Here is a 20,293-nt window from a genome sequence, read left to right as displayed (position 1 = left end):
AATTCTTTTAATCCCTTAGGTTTGAATTTTCTCACCTTTAGAAGCAACATTAATCCAAAAGCTAATTCCTTGGACCTTAGTTCTAACGGTTTCACCCAACCTAAAACTTTTATTATATTTGCAAAAATTTCCCAAGAAAGAATGGCTGGGCTTGGATGTAGTTCAGTGGTAGAATATGCACAAAAAACTAGGTTCAATCCTTAGTACTGCCACCCCCCCTCCCCAGGCAGAAAAACTGATTAAAAGTCAAAAATTTCTTTTAGAAAACTACTACAGAACATGTGTCTGTCTGTAACTATCAACGCTTTCATAAACTGGTAATATTAAGACATCAGGAGCGAGTCAAAAAGGATGCTGGTATTTATATTGAGCCAGATGACGAAAGAAAAAATATGTTCATTGGCAACTGCATTGGTCAAAACCAAGGTTAAATGTAAATTAATCTGGCCTTCAAGTCTGAAAAAGAAAGTACTCCATGATATGAAATATAACTGAACATTACCTCAAAGGGGAGTTACAGTTGCAGTCTCAAATGACTAAACTTTGCAACTTTTAAACATTTGGTTTTTGCATATATAAAAACCAAAATAATTTGTATGACATAATTTTCTTTTCTGTCTTGTTTTTACTAATAATTTTTCAATTAAGAAAACACAGTATTTAATAAAACATGTTTCTGACTTAAAATGAAAAGCCTAGTTTTAGTTGGCCTATAACATATTTTCATGTATATTTATACATATCCATTTAAAGGAAAATTGGATGTTTGAATGATTTAAAGTTGACATATCATTTCTTCAAATTAGTTAATTTTCTCCTAAACAACTTACATAAGGAAAATGACATCTCACTAAAGACACAGAAAAAAAATTTATTTCTAACCCCCTCCTTATCGACTCTGATGTTAACATCACACACCACCAGGTGTGGCGGTGTGTGCCTGTAATCCCAACACTTTGGGAGGCTGAGGCAGGAGAATTGTAAGTTTGAACCGATGATGGGTAATTTGGAGACATAGTGAGACCCTGTCTCAAACTAAAAAAGAGGGGCTAGGAATATAGTTCTATGTGAAGGCCCTGGGTTCGATCTCCAGCACTGAAAAAAAAAATTGCATACAGGTGACTGAAGTTCCATAAGACATATATGCATGCGTAAGACCGTGCTTTAAATGCTTATTGCACACTCATGAATGGTGGTGTCACAGACTATCGGATGATTACGAGTGAACTATTCAAGTTACATTTTAGACCAATACAATTCTGTATTGATAATACAGTAACATACGTAACACATACATTTTCTATCAAACCCAGAGATAAACATAACAATTTGACTCATAAACCCAGAGTTTATCCAGAATATGTAACAGAAAGCTGTAAGCATCTGGCTTTCTTCCAGTTGAGAAGCTACATAGTAAAATCACTTTATATGGTACACACTGGTAGAGAAAAAAAATCAGCCTACGGTCAAACATAATTAAGATGCATTATTATGTTTTCTAACTCTCCTTTTGGCAAAAATTATTTTGAGTAATGTTCAGTACTGGAATTTCCATTTAGTTAAACAATGTTAACTGTGTCCCGGGAATTGACTGAAAAAAGATTGGACCTAATATTTGTCAACTTCCCACAGTCTTTAGATTACTAGGAACTCTGGGACCCTAAGTCACATTAAAACCACGAGTTATATTAAGTATTTGTCCATTTCAGTTTCAGAAGCTCTTTAAATTTTATAGACTTACGAACTTTATATGAGATGCCATTTTTCTTACCTAAATTTGTTTAGGAGGAAATTAATTACTAATTTAGAGAAATGATATGACAACTTCTAATCATTCAAACAAACCCAATTTCCCATTATAACCTTTAAGCAGGTAAATGTCTACATCAAGTTGAAAAATAGGCAGTTCAGTGAGTAAAAAAGACTGAATTCATCTGTGACTGAATTTCAAGTCACTTGAAAGAAGTCTAATAATTTCACATCCTAAATAAACGTAACACCTAGGAAATAATTTAAAAGTACATATGTTTTACAGAAAGACTATGAATAATATTAAGTCAAATCACATTTATTTTCCTCCCTCTGAATACTATGCATTATTTGCAATGTACACACTATAAGAATATTTAATTAGACATATTTTGTCTGTAATGTAAAGACTCCACAGCAAAGGAAAAAGCCAAAATTGTATTTCTGATTCTCCACATACTGTGCATTTATAATGTACACATCATAAACTAATTTCAGCAGAATCTTTCTGAGCATCTTTTCTCTCTCTCTTTTTTTGTCTTTTTGAGACAGGGTCTCACTATGCAGTTCAGGCTGGCCTTGAGCTCACTTTGTAGCTCAGGCTGGTCTCGAACTTGCAAAGATGCTCCTGCCTCAGCCTCCTGAGTGCTGGGATTATAGACATGTGCCACTACGCCTTGGCTCTGAGGAGTACCTCTTGAAAAAGACTTTCTCATCTCAACTAGTGAGTCAAATTGTGAGACAATTAGTATTATTTATAGGCAGTCTCTTAAAAACCTTTTTCTGAAAGAAAGCTTCCAATGCTATTTTTAAGGAACAATGTTTACATTTTAGCAAAGTTAACATAAAAAATGAAAACTATCTTCAACAAAACAAAACACATAAAACCCAGAAAATACTATACAGTATTATGATAATATAAGGACAGCTTGTAAGCAGTCTGCCCTCAGGGAACTCTGCACTCTGCCTACACATTAACCACGCCAGAAACTCACATTCCAATTCACATCAGTGGTTTTATAGACACCAGCTAGGACATTCTGGTTAAAATGTGAACATGTTAGTAGTTTCGTTTCTTAGATTAAAGTTCCCTTCCTGAGCGAGACTAGGAAAATAAAAAACCTCCAAAATTTACTGAGAGTTTATTTGGTGAGTAACAACCATTAAGGAGAACAGAACGGCAGGATGAACTCTTAATAGTCAAAGCTTACCTGATATGCCATTCTTGCTGGTGTTCAATAAAGCTACAGATGCTGCAGAAACTCTTTTACTGTTCACAGTCTGCCCTGGTTTTCTTGAGGTACATTCTTCACTATCGCTGTCTTGTAAATTTAGAAGCCTTGGTTGGAAACACTGTAGTCGACATGATCTGATATTGCTTAATATTTCGGAAAGAGACAGTCTATTTTCACAAGGTTTACTGGAAGCATTGGTCCGAGAAATAGTAGAAAAGTCTATAGTTGGGGAAGGGCTTTTCAGCATTTCAGGATCTATCTGTTTTAGAACTGGGTCATGTTCTGTGGATATTCGGTCCATTATGACCCTGAAAAGCAACATAAAACCAAATATTAACTAGAAGAGCTTAAGAGGTTTTCTGTTTTCTCTTCTAGCTTCAAACCGCTTACCTTCCACCTCTGCCAATTCGCCTCCTTGCAAACCCTATGCATCTTCTTGGGACCGTCAGTGTTGTAAGGCAATGCCTATACCTCAATTTATCCAAATCTGCTAATTCTGAATTTTCACATGTGTGGTTAACTTGGTCCAAGCGAGGCTGCAAAGACAGGAAGAAATAACTTAGGGAGTAAGTCTGAAATGAAGAAAAGTTAAATCATGATAAAAATAATTACAGCATTAGGAGATTAAAAATCTAAGTGAAAAATTGTGAAATTAGGGCTTAAATGACATTTACCAGGTTAAAATGTGTAAAACTATATCAAAAATTTACTGACACAAATTACCCAAACTGAATTTAGCTGACAAATATGAACACATTCAGCGTGTTCTATTTTTTCCCACTAAAATTTTATAGTATATAATAACAACATTTATTGTGAGGTGTAGGCACCGGTACATAATACGCTGTCATTCTTTTTTTTGTCCCCTATCCCTCCCCTCCCTCTTCAACTCCCGGTCCCTTCCCATTTGCAAAAGCTCTATTTTCATTTTCTTTAATTCTTTTCTTTTTGTTCTATCCCCCTTTCCTTTCCTTCATCTCTTGTTCCCCCATCCATTTGAAAAAGATCTCCCTACTTCCTATGTCTTTTATTGTGCACTTTATTTATTTACGTATATTTTAATATCTAAAAATACAGCTGTTAAGTATACGTGGGTCAAGCTGAAGCTTTCTCTTTACTATTAAGAAACACAGCCCATTTCTTTGCCTTCCTGTTACCTTCATTATTCTGTTTTTTGATCTTACCACTTTTGTCCTCTTTCATTTTAATTTCTACTTCTATCAGCAGCAAAAATTCCCAACTCTCTTGTATTAAGTACAGTTCATATACCCTGTAAAAGTTACCAGTGTACCATGTACATTTACCCTAACACAATTAGCCCCATGGTCTCTACAAGCCGCATAAGAAAGTGAAGCCATTTTCATAACTCTACAGTGATACCTTATCAGAAAAGCCCAGCCCTGGGGAGTGACAGCCTTCCCTTGGTATAATATTAGCTGCACAAAAACTTGACTTAGTAGCACAATGCAATTTCTAAATATGTCAAAAAGTTATAAAATTATCTGAGAAACATTGCCAAGTAAAAAATCATTACTTTGATACTCACTGGGTACAAATATGTAAGACAGACTTGTATAACAATACATTTCAATAAATACTCAGCAGCCATCGAAGGTTACAGAGCCACGTTAGAGATTCTGGGGCTCATTATCACACCTACTAAAGCTATAATTAAAGCCCCAAATGAAACTATACTTTTAAATCATGAGGAATCATCAATTCCAAATACAGGATTCTGACATCCTTTGAAAAGACTCCGCATCTTTTACTGGTATTCCCACAGCGGATGTTACATAAAAAACACTAGTGCACGATCCATTTTTCGATTAAGGTTGACATGAGTTATCTGTTAATTCCAGTCCACAAAAATGTAAGTTCTTACAGCATAATACTGGCATCCTGCCCGCCTTCTGAAAGCACAGGGACCATCAGGATCATTTTCTTCTTCAGGTTCTGATGCTGGGGACGGAACCTGAACAAAAGAAGCATTCTGTTTAGGAGTTACCAAAAGCCAGTAGATGAATGTTTGTAACGATAATGATCACAAATATCAAATCACGCCCTTCCTACACTTAGTAGGCAATAAATTCCATTCAATGACTAGCAAATAGTTTCTGTGGTTAAAAACCCTTCTAATGGTTTAGCTCTTGTAGGTTAGTGCATATGGTGTTGCATAATTGCTCTGTACATGAGGTATTACGACTTAAGAAGCACACGGGTTTCATATACCCCGCCGCATCTATGTATGCGACCATGAATACTTGATGAAAGCAGTTCTGCGTCACCCACAGGTAGACATGTTCTTATCCAGGAACTTTTCTCTCTGAAAAGCCAGTAAAAGAGAAATGGATAGGAAAAAAAAAAAAAAAAGCCATAAGCCCCATAGATTTTACTCAAAAGATTGTTTTATATCTCTCATCTTTTTAAAAGAACTCATTCTTTAAACCTATCAGATCAGAAGCAGAAAATGAGAAAAGTACTTCTAAAGGTTAAACAGCTCAGTTGCAGAAAGAAACAATAAACCAACAATTCTATAGCAAAACAAAAAACTTTTATGTAACTGTCACATTAAAAAGTATTTCAGCCAGGCCATGTGATATAAATCTGAAGGGGGATCACTAGGATAGCGCTGATGACTATAACACATTTTATAAATGTCACAACAGATAAAATGATATACACATATACTATGACATGTCATAGAAATAATACGTTTTAGCTAAACTTCTACCCATAACGGTTAAAACCAAACAAAAAGTTGTGGTACTTAAATTTTAGTTGTCTCGCAATTTCATTTTGTAGTACATCTCTTTTTCTGATAAATGTTGGCTGAACCACCATTTACTTGCACATTTTTGAACCTCACAAATCCCTCTCTTCCTATTTTGAGAGGAAAAATATTTTCTCCACATATTTCCAAACTGTGGTAATTACCACTGAGCAGGGTGATCCAGGGGAGAAAGGCATTTGTTTGAGGTTCCAATATGCCTCCAACAACCCTAGGGGGAGATACAGAAATAGTGAGCTGGGGCTCATTCTTCTTTGTGGGGAACCACCCCCGAACCTCAAGTCTGAAACAAGTCCCAAATGTGAATTTTACACTTTGGTTCCTTTGCAAATCATCTACTACTTCTAAGATATACACAGAAAATATCAAAATCCAAGTTTTAGAAATTCTTTGCCCCTGAAGTACATCACCTCTTCCTTCTAACTACCATTCCCCAGCGCTAGATTCTATGACACAGTGACAAGGCTAAAACACAGGACAGAAAGCTCCAGTGCGCAATTGGTTAGCGTGTGGTATTTATATAACACAGGACAGAGAGATGATTTTAAGAGAACCAGAAACATGATCAAAAGGAGACAGAGCTCTCAGGACTCCTTATTCTCGTGTTCTTTGTTTACTGGACAAAGAAGCTATACGTGATTACCTAAACAATCTTTTCATAAATAAAACTGAATGTAGAAGAGATACATTCCACACAGCTTCCTTAGTCAATCATGCCCAACCACAGGTAAACACTTTTTAGCAGTGTGATGACACCATTAAAAACTAATGAGAGTTGTTAAAACCTAGCACAAGGATTTAAAATCTATAAGTTTCAAAATGTAATTTTCACGTGGGGCTAGAAGCTGGAGACTCTTGAGTAAATATTCAAATTTGACGTAGAAACGAAGCTCCCTTGGAGCATGAGAAATGTATGACCTGTTATGCCGTGTGAGCCCTCCTCTCAGGCTGGGTGGACCGCCTAGTGAAAGAGAAAAGCTAGCTATGACACATCATAGTACCTGGCATGGTTCTTAAAGGGGTAGGAATGTATAACAACATTTTCTAGGCTATCATTAATACTATCAATATAATACTGTTCTAGATATACTTATCTAACCATGTCATTTTCTTAAACTTTTAAATAATTTCCTAGAATGTGTAACAAATATATTTATATATGAAGTTGTATTTATATATAAAATGTAAGGCCCTTGGCTGATACTACCGGCGTCATTCCTTCCACTCTCTCTGCCTCTTCTGTTCTGCGCCTCAGCAACGGCACACTGTGACTTCTAACTGCTCTCCATGCAGCACTGTTTTCTCTTATCTGAAAAACCACTGTTTGTTAAGGCTGCTATACCTCTCATTTCTTCAAAAAGTCACCTGAGTATTGGCCCATGGTTATTCAAAGATTTGTCAGAGTTTAACTGGACGATTTCTCCAGGTTTCTTAAATAGTTCTCAAAAATAGGTCAATAAAATTAAACGTATTTGTTACTATGCACATGAATGCCAAAATGTTATCTAGGGCTGAAAAACGAAGATAAAACGAAGATAAAAACTAAGTAAAAATAAGTAATCTAACCAAGGGACACATTTTCTATAAACTCTAAATGGTTGCAGCAATAAAGCATTTTTTAAAGTCTTGTTTGCAAACATATTTTCAATGCTGATTTAAAAAAAAATTGCCTTCAAAGTAAATAAGCAAAAATATTAAAATACGATAAACCTACTAGTAATTTCAAGGTATTTGTTACTATAGTCTCCTAAAGTTTTTCTATAATAGGAAAAAAGAAAGCTAGAAATAGAGGATATTGTTACACCAGGCGCTAAAATTATTACTTTTTAAAAAATAAGATCCTTTCATATGTAAGATAAAAATCTTGCTTTAAATACAATACTTATGAAAGTAAAATTTAAAATGTTAATTTGTTTATTTTTTGAGACAAGTTCCCACTATGTAGTCCAGGCTGGCCTTGAACTCAGTATATAGCCCAGTCTGGCCTCAAACTCATCTCATAGTCCTCCTGCCTCAGCCCAGTCCTGAATCCTGCTGGGGATTACAGGTGTGCACCACATCTGGCAAAATAAAAAAATTTAAACTGCAAATATTTTGCAATAAAACTATTCCAACATTCGCTAAACAACTGTTTTTACAAGTTATAACTTGAATCAATTCTTCTAAATCTCCTTTAGAATCAAATAGCCACTAACTAGAAAATTAGCAAAATTTACATTAAATGTTACAAAATAGAATGCTGGGCAGGATACGGTAAAAAAGTAATTATTGTTGGTGAATATGTGTAATTTTTTGTTGCTATTGTTGCCTGGAGACAGGGTCTTGCTATGTAGTCCAGGCTGGCCTTGAGCTCACAGTGATCCTCTTGCCTCAGCCTCGCCAGTGCTGGGATTATAGGTGTGCACCACCACACCCGGCTATGTATAATTATGTTTAAACATCTTAAAAATATTGTTGGGCCAGGGACATAGTTCAGTGGCACAAGCACCTGCCTGGCAAGCACAAGGCCCTGAGTTTGAGTCCTAGTACAAAAAAAAAAAAAAGTTAACCTTTGGCTCAGTAATTTCATTTCTAAAAAACCATTTTAAAGAAAAGATGCTCAGTTATACAAAGAAGAAACTGAAAGCCATGTAAATGTTCCACATCAGAAAAAATTCTATCCACTGCATGAAAATGATAGAAAACACTGTTTTTGTGACTACATACGTATAGTCACACAAGGTACACACAGAGAAACAGACACATGTAGAAAACGTTTAGGTGAACAAAGTGAGAATCAAATCTCTGAGATGTCAACTACATGTTAAAAGCACAGTAATATTAAAGAATGAAAGGACAAGTCTTTAAGATAGTTTTAGAACACGCACCTGTGGAAAGTCATCTTCATCCGAGCTGTGGAAGTCATACTGCTTAATGTCACTCTTGCTGACCACAGGCACTGTCTCAGGAGTGGGCTGCTGAGAGGTTATCAAGGTCTCCGCCTTGGGCTTCTTTGGGTACTTCTTCTTTTGACGAACCACATCAGAAGCCTCTTCTTTCAAAGACAGATGATGAGGGTGCTGTTTACATGATGATTTTCCCCCCAAAAGGAAGAAATAAAAATAATTTTAGAAATCATGAAAAACTATACTGCCCTTTGAAAAATATACATTTTTTATCCTGGAGGTAATTTTATTTATTATTTTAATATGCACAAATCATTGTGATCATAAATTGAAAAGTTTTAGATTTTTTGCAAGTTATAATGAAAAATAATCATGGTATTAAGTTTGCTTTTTATATTGCTACTAACAGTTAAACTTACTGATTTTTTTAGATTGCGCTAGCATTTCATTCAGTGCTTAAAAGGTATTTAAATTCAATTCTTACTTAAATCCACTATATTGATGAAGAAACCTAATAACGTGTTTAAAAAATAACCTGAATTAGATCATGAATTCATCAATTAATTTCTAAAATTATTTCCAATTTTTAGTAATATCTGTAGGTGGTATTTTTTGAGAAGAAACAAGCTTCTTAGTTAGAGAAACCCCTTCACTTTTAAGTGCGGATAATTAGTACCTGCACTGAACACTAAGAAAACGGGTCCCCAGGACCGAAGTCCTGTGAACTGTGGAGAGGTGACGCAGCAGAGGAGCCAGCTGAAGGAACCAAGCTCTACCCCGACTCCCTTCCGCAGGGCAGTGCCATCTCTGTTTCAAAATACTGGCTTCCTTTTAATAAAATGGGATCTATCATTTTTAAAAAGTTGGAAGTAACTGCTTTGAGCACCAGAATACAAACCATATGAAAGTATAAAGTTACTAAACAAGTTATACATTTCCCCTGGTAGTCTCGATGATAAAGCTATTTTTTGTTTGTTTGTTTGTTTTGTCTTTTTGAGACAGGGTCTCCTATGCAGTCTGAGCCGGTCTTAGACTCACTTTGTAGCCCAGCCTCCTGAGTGCTGAGTCCTGGTTGCAACGATCCTCCTGCCCCAGCCTCCTGAGTGCTGGGATTACAGGCGTGCACCGCCACGCCCGGCTGATAATGCTATTTTAGGTCTCAGTGTGGTGGTGCACGACCGCGGTCTGAGCTAGCTGAGGGGCTGGGGTGAGGCTCAGTGGGAGGGCCTGGCTTCAGTACCCACTACTGCAAAAGCCACAAACTCAACTATGTATTTTCAAGTAAAAAATTTTACACAATGAAAACGTTGCTTGAGTAGCAAATTATATGCAGTGAGACGTAAGTTTTCATATAATGGGTGTAACTGTTCATCAAAACGAAAACCCAACTTCTTAGAAAGTCCCCGTATCTTAAGGTGGGGAGGGCAACAAAGAAATTATAGTTAACTATGTGCAACCGAGTAAGACAATAACAAAGCAACTGTACCTCTAAAATCAGTATTCTGACGGGCTGAAAATTTCTTTTTAGAAAAGATCTAAAATAAGATCAATATATAATAAAAGGCTGGTTCTGTCAGTAATTACAGGTTAAGGTTTTCGCATTCTAATTCCTACAGCCACACACCTAGGAAATGCACTGGCTGATGCAGAAGGGATTGTGAAAATAACTTACAAAACAACTTTTGTTGCACTGACGACTTTTTTTGGTCTCACTCCCAACGTGACTTGAAAGGCATCAGGCAGCTGGGCTAGATGCCTGTGATTAGTAAGAACCTGGGTTTTGAACTGACTTGAGGGAAATAAAGGAGGCCACCCACTCCGCACTGTTCCCTGGCCTTTAAGAATAAGCCAGCGAAAAACAAGCATACATTTTTAGAAGATGAATTTCCCACAAACATTCTAAGTCACCTTTAAAGTCTTGCTAGAGTAAGGTTTCATTGTCTAGATGCTGCAAGTCAGACTTTGTTACTTATATCTAAACCCCTTAAAATTAAAGGCTTTATTAATTTTTTATATATCCCAATTAAATAATGTACTAAATGAGTATTGAATAAATACAATTATCTATTCTAAGAATAAAGTCATTGAGTAGTTCTTTTATTAGGAAAAAAATGTGATCCAGAAGTCAGAGAATTTCTTAAAATTATTCAAGATAGATAACAGACAGATGCTGGTTCTTAGCAATAATGATGATTTTATAACTTAGCAATAATTAAGAATTACTTAATAGTATCAAATAAGAAAGTCTAAAGGTTTAGTTTTAATAAGATTCAGAGTTTGGTGAGACTAATAAAAATAACTACACTTCAATTACCCTCGTTTTCCAGGAAAAGTAGACAGTACTGGTAAGCAATATGCTTTGGTGCCAGAACTCAGATCTTAAATCTGCCACTTACTAGCTATGCCACAGAAGTCACACCAGAGTTAACCCTACTTCAAAAGGTTATTCTGAGGATTAAGGGTTCACATGTAGACTCCTAGCAAAGTGCTCAGCAAATTAAATTCATGTTTCTTTCTTTCTTAATCACCTTATATTGAGAGAGAAATCAATAACTCTGTTCAATATTACTATATGTGCTCCTTCCCAGGGAATATTCACCTTAGTTTTACATTCTTGAACTTTGTGATGATTTCCATTATGAAGAGTTGCTGGAGCAGTATATAATTCCTTTTCTGACCTACTGATTTTCACTTCATTAAGGATTTCACCTCCATAGTCTCCCAAATGGTATCTTCAAAAGGTAATACAAGAAAATGTTAGTTTAAAGATAAAGAAAAAAAAATCCAAACAATATTATAATTAATTGTGCCAAGAAAATACAGCTATCAGATTATTTTTAAAGAAACAAAGCAGTTCATATTTGGGATTCAGTAAAAATTAAACAACAACAACAAAAGTCTAAGGAACACAGAAAACAAAGAGTTTATATACTTTATATCAAGCACCACGAAGAGTTGTTTACAATGCGTACTTCAGCAATCACAAAATTCCTTTAGGTTTAGGTTAGTCTAGACAGAAAAGTACATTAGGGAACACATTTCCAAATAGAATTGAGACAAAAAATTTTGTCTTCCCGGACAGCAAGTAAAATCAAGTATTTACTTCCTTCAAATTTTCATAGAAATTTTAAGTTGAACATGGTGGCATGTGCCTGTCATCTCAGCACTTGGGAGGCTGGGGCAGGACGATTGCTTTGAGTGTGAGGCTAGCCTGGAAGACACAGTAACTTTAAAGCCAGCCTAAAGAGCGTGTTGTTCTCAACCACCCACATCAACAACAAACAAAAAACTTCAAATGAAAGAAATTTTAAGACACAGAAACAGACAACATGATTTCTAGGTTTTTTCTAAATAAATTTAATGATCTTGCAAAAAATTAAGTTTATTGAAAGATCTATTTCACATACCAAAATTCTTTCAAACTTGCAATTCAAATTATTAGCAATCTAATTAAAAAAAAAAACTAGTAACTACAAATCTTTTTTGATAAAATAGAAATTCTGTTGGAGAATCAATAAACTGTCATAAAGCTTAGGGTCTCGCACCCCCCCCCAAGGTTTATTTTGGTTACAGTTTGTCCACTGTTTGGTTAAAGTTGACATTAAATATTAATAGCAATTTTACCTTTTTTCCACAACTTCTAGGGTTAAGTGCAGTAATTCTCGTTTTGTTTTTTCTCTTCTCTTAATCATTTCCAAAATTGTTATGGCTCTACTAAACTCTCGTCTCAGTTTCAACATCTTTTCATAAGAGGCTTCATCATTCTTACGATTCTATTAAAAACAATAAAATTTTAGCTCAATTATCCATTCACATTTCCCAGCTTCATTCAACAAAACTTACCATATTCAAATTTTTTTCTGACAAAAGTAAAATGTTAAATGTAAAAGTGTTTAAAAATCAGCCAGCCTATTGTCCTAGCTCTTCAGGTGGCTGAAGCAAGACAGCACTGAGTTTGAGGCTAGCCTGAGTAACACAGGCAGTGTCGTAAGAACCTGCCACCAAAACAGCAGCTAAGAAAGAGAATTTATCTCTGAAAATACTAAGTATAGGCATATATTTCTCAATATATATTCAGAAAAAATTGTTGCCAGCTGTTGAAAAGACAGAATGGCACAGAAAGTATAAATCAATGTAAACCACTTTAAAAACATTAAACAAAACTTATTCATTAAAAACTTCATATTTTTAAGTTGTTTTACGGTATGATTTGATTATTTTTATAGCTGTAAGAGTCTAAGGACAGAAGGCTCAGCCTAAATGAAGGTACTTAAACATAGCCGAAGTGAGTTTACCTATTTACCCAATTCCATAAGTGGAGGCTACAGCATCCACCTACTACAGAGTAGACGTGAACAATGACAAGCAAAGCTTCATTTCGGAACTCAGAAAGCTCCGAAGTAGTAAATCAAGTATCTCAAGAAATGGGACTACCATACTTCAGCACCTCATTACGAAACAGAAAAAACTTAGCATAAATTCTGAATTTCAGAATATAATGTACCAGTTCTTGCTTTTCAGCGTAAGACATAACTTCACCTAATTACAAAGTGAGAGCTCAGTTGTAATTAGCAGCATCCAATTGCATATAAAAGTCACTATTAGCCAGGTGTGATGGCACACACCTGTAATCCCAGCATGCAGGGAGGCTGAGGCAGGAGAACTGCAAGTTCCAGTCCCAACTGCGCAGCTTTGTGAAACTCTTATCTCAGAAGAGGAATCAGTAGCACAGAGCCCTAGGGTTCAATCCCTAATACTGTAAAACCAACAACCAATCAACCAAACCAAAAAAACCTATTAATAAACTATTTTGTTAACCCAAATATCCAGAATATTTACTTTATACTGGACACAGAACTACGGTTTAAAACAGGCAAGGGTGGTAGTGTACGCCTGTCATCTCAGCCCTTCTGGAGGCTAAGACGGGATCTCAAGTCAAAGCTCAGTCTGGGCCATGTAGGGAGACCCTGTCTCAGAGTTAATATAAAAAAGGCTGGGTCCATCCCTCTGTATGAAGGCCAAGGTTCAAATCTGTATCACACAGTACTGCAAACAGAACAAAACCAGACCACTATCACCCCTTACTCTTTGTCCACAGAACTACACTTAACAATCGTTCCACACTTGTAAGTAACTCAGTACATAGTAGGTGACATTAAAACCTGGAGAATAGCAGAGGTTTCATAAAGGAAGGTTGTAAGAGAAAAAATAAAAATTGGCAAAAATTCAAAGTTTTTTCTTTTGTGGACAGTTTCTTGCATTTGAAAAATAATTATCTATTGTAAATAACCCACCTCATTATGATACTATGTACAGAATATTTTAAAATGCTAAGAAATCATCTTTTTCATCTAATCAAGTTTTTTTTTTAACCCTCGGTACTGTATGATAAGACAAAATGTATTCTAAAGCACGGTTTTGAGCATTAGGTGGTATTTTGGGGGGGGTTTAAACAGACAAGTATCTTCCAATTTAAAAAATGAACATTATTAGTAACAAATACTGAAGTGCCTATTGTGTGCACATGCCTCTAACCTCAGAATAAAAACGACAGGCACACAAGATCACAGGTAAGTACTAACACAAGATTACACAGCGCTGGCAGATGAGTAATGGTCAGAAGTGTATCAGAACCTCTGAAGACTGGCTCCCCTGCAGTGAGTGCTCCACCTGGACTCTGAGCTTCTGCCCTGTCTTCCTTGTTTCCCGATATGTTGAGATGGAGATAGCAACTCTGACTTTTCCTTTTCCCAGTCCTGTCCCTTCCACTCCAAAGTTAGGAAAAATTTTCATAGTTTTATCCAGAATTACGAAAGATTAATATTTTACAATGCTTTTTCACTCTTCATAGGTATTACATACATGTACACATATGTACATATATAAACACATGCATGCTGGGCATGATGATGCATGCCTGTAATCCCAGCACTGGAGGGGCTGAGTAGGAGGATTATTGAGAGTTTCAGACCAGCCTGGACTACAGAGTGAACTCAAGGCCAGCCTGAACTGCACAGGGAGACCAGGGAGACCCTGTCTCAAAAAGGCAAAATCTAAAAACAACGACAAGAAAAAAACATATAACTTATTATGGTGTTTTTGAAATTTCTATGAGAATTTGAGATGTAATGCCCCTAAACATTCTAATATGTCTTTTCTAAAAACACATATTTTTATGTAATCAGGTACTAATAAAATCTGGAAATTAACACTGATAAAATCTCACTTAATTCTCAGACTTTATCCATACTTTGTCAGCTGTCCCACGATTGTCCTACTGTTGTCCTTTATAGTAAAGGACAACAATGGGACAATAAGGATTTTTATTATTAAAATTAATAATACATTTTTTCTGAGTGTAGGATAGGACTCTGGACTAATAACTGCATGTAGTTTTCGAAATGCTTCTTTCATCACCTATAATTTGGAACAGTTCCGCTGTCTGTGGTAATTATGACCCTAACATTCTTTTTTTTTTTTTGCTACCAGGAATGGAACCCAGGAGCTTGCGCTGGCCAGGCTGGTGCTGTGCCACTGAGCTGTAACCCTGGCCCAACCCTGACATGCTTGAAGAACAGAAACAGTTTATTTTGTGGGATGTTCCTCAACCTGAGTTTCACTGTTATCTTTAAATGGTTAGATTCAGTGTTGTATTTTTGGGACAAAACACCCAGAAATGGTATTATGTCCCTCTAACATCATCAAGAGTAAGATGACAATACCTGTTCTACCATGGCTAATCAATTGATTAAGAGAGTATTTTGCTAGGTTTCTTTAGTTAAATACTATTTTTCCCTCTTAAAGGAATAAGTATATTTTAGGACTAAATGACTATCTTGTTTCCCGTCAAATTCTCTGCCATAAGTTTAGGGTCCACTGATTCTAACTTCTACCTGAAAAAATTATTACTATTGTGGCTGCTGCATGTTGATTTTTCTAGCACTTCATCACATTCATAAATTTGGAAATCTATTTAAAAACTGTTTTCCTCTTTCTCTTTTTTTCAACATTTATGTCAGTATGTACTCATGGGATACTCTATGGGTTACGATTTATTACGGTCACTATTTCAACCCTCAAACTTCTCCAGTTCTGATCAGTGGAGTCCCCTTTGTAAGCTGGCCTGTATGTCCTTCGTTATGGTTCCACAATACTCTTCAATCAGATTCTTATCTTCTGGTACAGCACAGTATTTCTTCCAGGCTTATCTCCACATTTATTTTTATTATATCAGTATTAAAAATAACTAGTTCATACTGACATTTTTCTATTCTCTTAAAATTGTCCTATTCAGTGTATTCAAACTTTTCACCCTTTCTTACAACTGTCTCCACTTGGGCCAACTCTTCTGTTCCTATTCCAGTTGCACATTATCGCTCTGTAGCTGTTGCCAAACCTCTAGAGAGGGGATTCTCAAACTCCTCTACTTTAGAATTAACTGAAGATCTTTTTCTAACCAAGGATGATTCGCAGCTGGAACTAAGAACGAGTACTCTGGGAACCCCCTTTCCTAACTACCTTATTTCTGGTCCCCAAAGGAGAGCCGGCACCGACATGCCGAGCTGCAGCTGTGTGGCTAAACAAAGTAAACGGTATTTTGATTCAAGACATCTCGGTCAGCGCGCTTAGAACGATGTCATATGACTATCTCATTTCAAAATGTTGTAGTTACAGACATCACTGAATAGTTCGGTGAATTAAAATTAAATTATAAGTGCTAAACATATATGCAGAAGTCTTTTGGCCTTTGCATCCTCTATACAAATGTTTTTATGTTACGAAAACAGAAAAAGAAACAGCTTTTGTTAGTAGTAGTCATTTTTGTGCACCTGGGGGTCTGCCCACCTTCTCATCACCTAGGGAACATGAATTATTCACTAAATGCTTTCCCATCTTTCTCACTTTGAAACATACCAACCCTCTCTAACTAGCAACACTATACTACCGGAAACTGTTTTAAGTTCTTCAACAAAAGGGAAAAGAATAAAAAATAAAGGGCATCAGAAAAGAAAAAGTATCACTCAGCAGACAAATAAGAAAATAGCAAAACAGTAGGATCAGTGTTAAGAATGTTTAAATGTAAGAGCCAGTTGCTAGTAACTCTCAATATAAAAAGAACAAATCACATTTTATCATTATTTATATGCCAATAAATATTACATATTTAAAGTATTTTAATACTTTCACTAAAGGAAGTCCCGTTCACTAAAGTAAGTCCAAAAAGCATTTTTCCTTCAAAAGACATTGCTAACAGTCTATATGTTTTACAATGTGTTCAAGTCAACTATATAGCTTTTAAAAGCAACTGGTTCTTCAGATTTTCCAATGGTTCAGATCTCTCCTTTGATTCCAACAGTTCACGTTTATGGTTTCACCAAATTTACATGCTTTTCTCATTTTAGTTTTTCTAAGAAAGGTGTTACATCTTCATAAAATATCCTAGATTCCTTTAGTTAAGAACCAGAATGCCAAATTGAAACCTTAGCCTGAGTTGGGGGAAGTCACCCATACTTGGGAAATCCATCTTTTAATGTTTAAGAAAATCACATCCACACGAGAGTTACAAAAATTCTGGTTATTAAGCAGTAGGAGCGTTTCCACTAAAATATACTATCCCCAACAGCTGTTATGCTTCACAGATGCTAACAGCTGACAAAGACAAGCATTCAGTGTTAGGAGAAACCAGAATCCACAGAAAATGCTTCGCTTCCAATTGTGATTGTTCGTGGGCTTTACATTTATGTGTTCCTGATTCTTTGAATGTTAGATAATGTGTTAGCACGTGTAGTAGTCACTGTTAATTACAAGAAATGTACGGTAGTAAAGAGCTTCTGGAGTAATGCTTTCCTCTTATACCACATTATTCCACAGCGTGAGATCCTGTTTCTCTTAGAATTCTGGCTCACACTGCTGCTGAAAGCCAGACAGGGACAAGTTCATCAGTTTGAAATCTGACACAAGTGTCAACTCCCACGGTTACTTCTGCTGTTGCTGGGAATGGGCTTGAGCATGAACCTTTCCCTACTTCCCACGACCCCATAATAGCTACAGGCAGCAAGATCCATTCTTGCTTGCAAAGAACTAGGGTATCATTTTAAAGGAACTGTAAGCTCTTAAATGGCCAACACAGAAAAGTAAGCTTCCCAAATAGAAGAGATTCATGACACAACATGTGGTTTACTTAAAAACTCAACACTTTCAAGGTGAGTAAGGATGCAAAATTCTTTGTATCATGTCAACTCCAAGACCAAAATAATATAATCAAATTTATAAAGGGTGTGGATAGTTGACACACTGTAAGCAAACAGCCAATAAAAACAACTGATGAACAGGATTTCTAACATGAGACTGATCAACGTCATTAACTCCCATTGTGTTCAAATTATTCAAGTTCTGAGAAAAAAAAGATTGGCCTTAAATACTATCAAGTTACACTCACTTACATCTAATTTGCACATTACCTTTCGAGTTTGCATTTTCTCCGTTCTCCTCCGAAAGGCAACGTAAGGGTCGTTGTTTGTAGAGCCGTCTCTTTTCTCTTGCTTGATCTGAGGAATGAGGGACGGCCCCCTGCAGTTCTTACGTTTCCTCACCCAGTAGTCGTACACAGCTTTGATAAGGTAATCATCTTCATTTAGCAGCAGCTTTGCTTCTTGAAGTGTTACAAGCTAAACGAAAAACACAAGATGTCACTGACTACAATGTATGAAAAGGGAAATCGAAGTTCAACTACAGCTATAGGAAAAATGTGACTCATTTTAACAGTTATAATCATATATTATGATGGCAGGTGAAGACACAATTCAATCCAACCTAACAAAGAATTCTTAATTAGGAGATTTAGCCACCAATATTCAGCCCTAAAAGGCAATGGTTCTACCTCATAAAAAAAGAAAGCTACATGAAAGACAGCTGGGAAGATAATAGATATTTGTATCAGGCAAATCTTGGACTAGAGGACATCCAGGGTCTTTAAAAATTCTGTCTCTGATTCTACATATTTGAGAGTCTACCAGTTTTCAAGTCTATTGGCTTTTATGTGTTTGGTTTTTAACAGAAAGCAGAAGACACAGGCTTTGTTTTCTTTACCTACTTCCAAAATACTGGCGCCTTACTATAATATGCCTACTTTAGAAACCACAAAGAAAAGGAGAACAGCATGTTTCAACATTACGCACTTCTGAATTCCCTGTACCACTTACATGTAAGAGCAATTCTGCCACCAGAGTTGAATTAAGTGCTAGAGAATCTTTGTTCATAATAATCCTGCACGTGATACTATCAGGTCTGGGACAGCGGTTCTAGGATGCTTCCCCTATTAGTGATGGCAAATCTTTCAGAGCTTTCAATGACACAAACAGCCCGCTGTGGTACACATGCCATAGGTTTGCCACCACTGCTCTAGGTGTTCTGATACAGGTTATGGCAGAGACCTACCTTCCATATCAGCGTAGCCAGGATGATGCTGATGTACCTCAGACTAAGGTTTGTAAAACTTAGCTTGATCACACCTGTTGCCTTGCTCCTTCAGAACATCAGAGCAACTGATCAGATTTAGCAGGATGGAACTGGGGTTACACATAACCATTTAAAACGAACTTTAGCAAAAAGGTCATGTCCTTTTAGGGATGGAGACTCATTTTTCAGAAAAAGTTGAGCTATTTCCTAAGAAATGTTTCTCTAGAACTTGGAAATGAAGGCAAAGTTTTTCTCACTAAAATGCTAAGAGCAATATACAGACTGATCTACATGCTGTATGAAATCATCTGAAGGAGGTGTGACTCACCAAATGAATTTTCCATTATGATTTTACTTTTTGTGTTGTTATAACTTCATGGAATAAATGAACTCATCATAGTCCTATGATGGTGATTCCTAGCATTATAATTTGGCTGCCTGTATAATTTGAGCACAGGAAGAGAATACACTGACAATTCAGCTCAAGTATTCTAGGGCAGGTGACAAATACATTTAGTGCTATACAATAATCAGTGGCCATTCTTTGGTTACTCAGTGAATGTCTCCATGGAGACAACTGCATCTGAGAGGCTGAGTAACTTGGACAGCTACAGCTTAAAACATGAGACCAAACAGTAACTGAATCCATTTCCCAACATTCCCTTTAAATGGATGCCACCCCACAGCTAGCTGTTCTGGAAGAGTGAGATAATCCCCCCACCCCACCCCACCCCAGTCTGCAGGGACGGAGGAACGGAGCTGTCTGCAGGGTTGTGCATATGTGTCTGCGTTACTGCAGGTTGAGCCCAGGGCATCAAGCATGCTGGCCAAGGGCTCTAGTACTGAACTGCTAACTCAGAGCTGCGCTTCCTGGGCCTGATGGAGCTCTACCTCCCCTTGGAAGCACCAGCAGCTCTCATGCGCTCTGAAGGCTGCACTGAATGTGCTTCAGATGCCAGGCCGCTATGCTTCGGATAAAATTCTGTCTTCTTTACTAATTAAATAAAATACACAATCTGATCCTACAGAGGGGAGAAGGGTAAGGGCTCTTTCCACCAGTGAGCAGGACAGCAGTGAGCTTCTTACGTAACAACGCTACCCAACTGGCACGACTTCCTATGCTCCTGCACGAGGTGTGGAGAGAATTAAAACCCTGGCCAGCTTTCCCTCTTTGGTGC

At 36.6% G+C, this 20,293-nt stretch overlaps 1 protein-coding gene across 1 annotated transcript in view; it reads right to left on the bottom strand.

The window, feature by feature from the left end:
- The window catches only part of Epc2 (enhancer of polycomb homolog 2 (Drosophila)), a 71,212-nt gene that overhangs the window by 11,024 nt on the left and 39,895 nt on the right, over positions 1-20,293 (bottom strand). Inside the window, exons 3-9 of the mRNA XM_005390801.2 lie at positions 18,119-18,325; positions 12,282-12,430; positions 11,257-11,389; positions 8,640-8,831; positions 4,867-4,956; positions 3,375-3,520; positions 2,961-3,292 (exon numbers count right to left, since the gene is read on the bottom strand). Coding sequence (XP_005390858.1) covers positions 2,961-3,292; positions 3,375-3,520; positions 4,867-4,956; positions 8,640-8,831; positions 11,257-11,389; positions 12,282-12,430; positions 18,119-18,325 — 1,249 coding nt within the window. The remainder of the gene's footprint in view (positions 1-2,960; positions 3,293-3,374; positions 3,521-4,866; positions 4,957-8,639; positions 8,832-11,256; positions 11,390-12,281; positions 12,431-18,118; positions 18,326-20,293) is intronic.

This window comes from Chinchilla lanigera, unplaced genomic scaffold, assembly GCF_000276665.1.
Source record: "Chinchilla lanigera isolate Chin_1 unplaced genomic scaffold, ChiLan1.0 scaffold00039, whole genome shotgun sequence".
NCBI classification, from domain to species: domain Eukaryota; kingdom Metazoa; phylum Chordata; class Mammalia; order Rodentia; family Chinchillidae; genus Chinchilla; species Chinchilla lanigera.
This window is presented reverse-complemented; position numbering and strand designations above follow the sequence as displayed.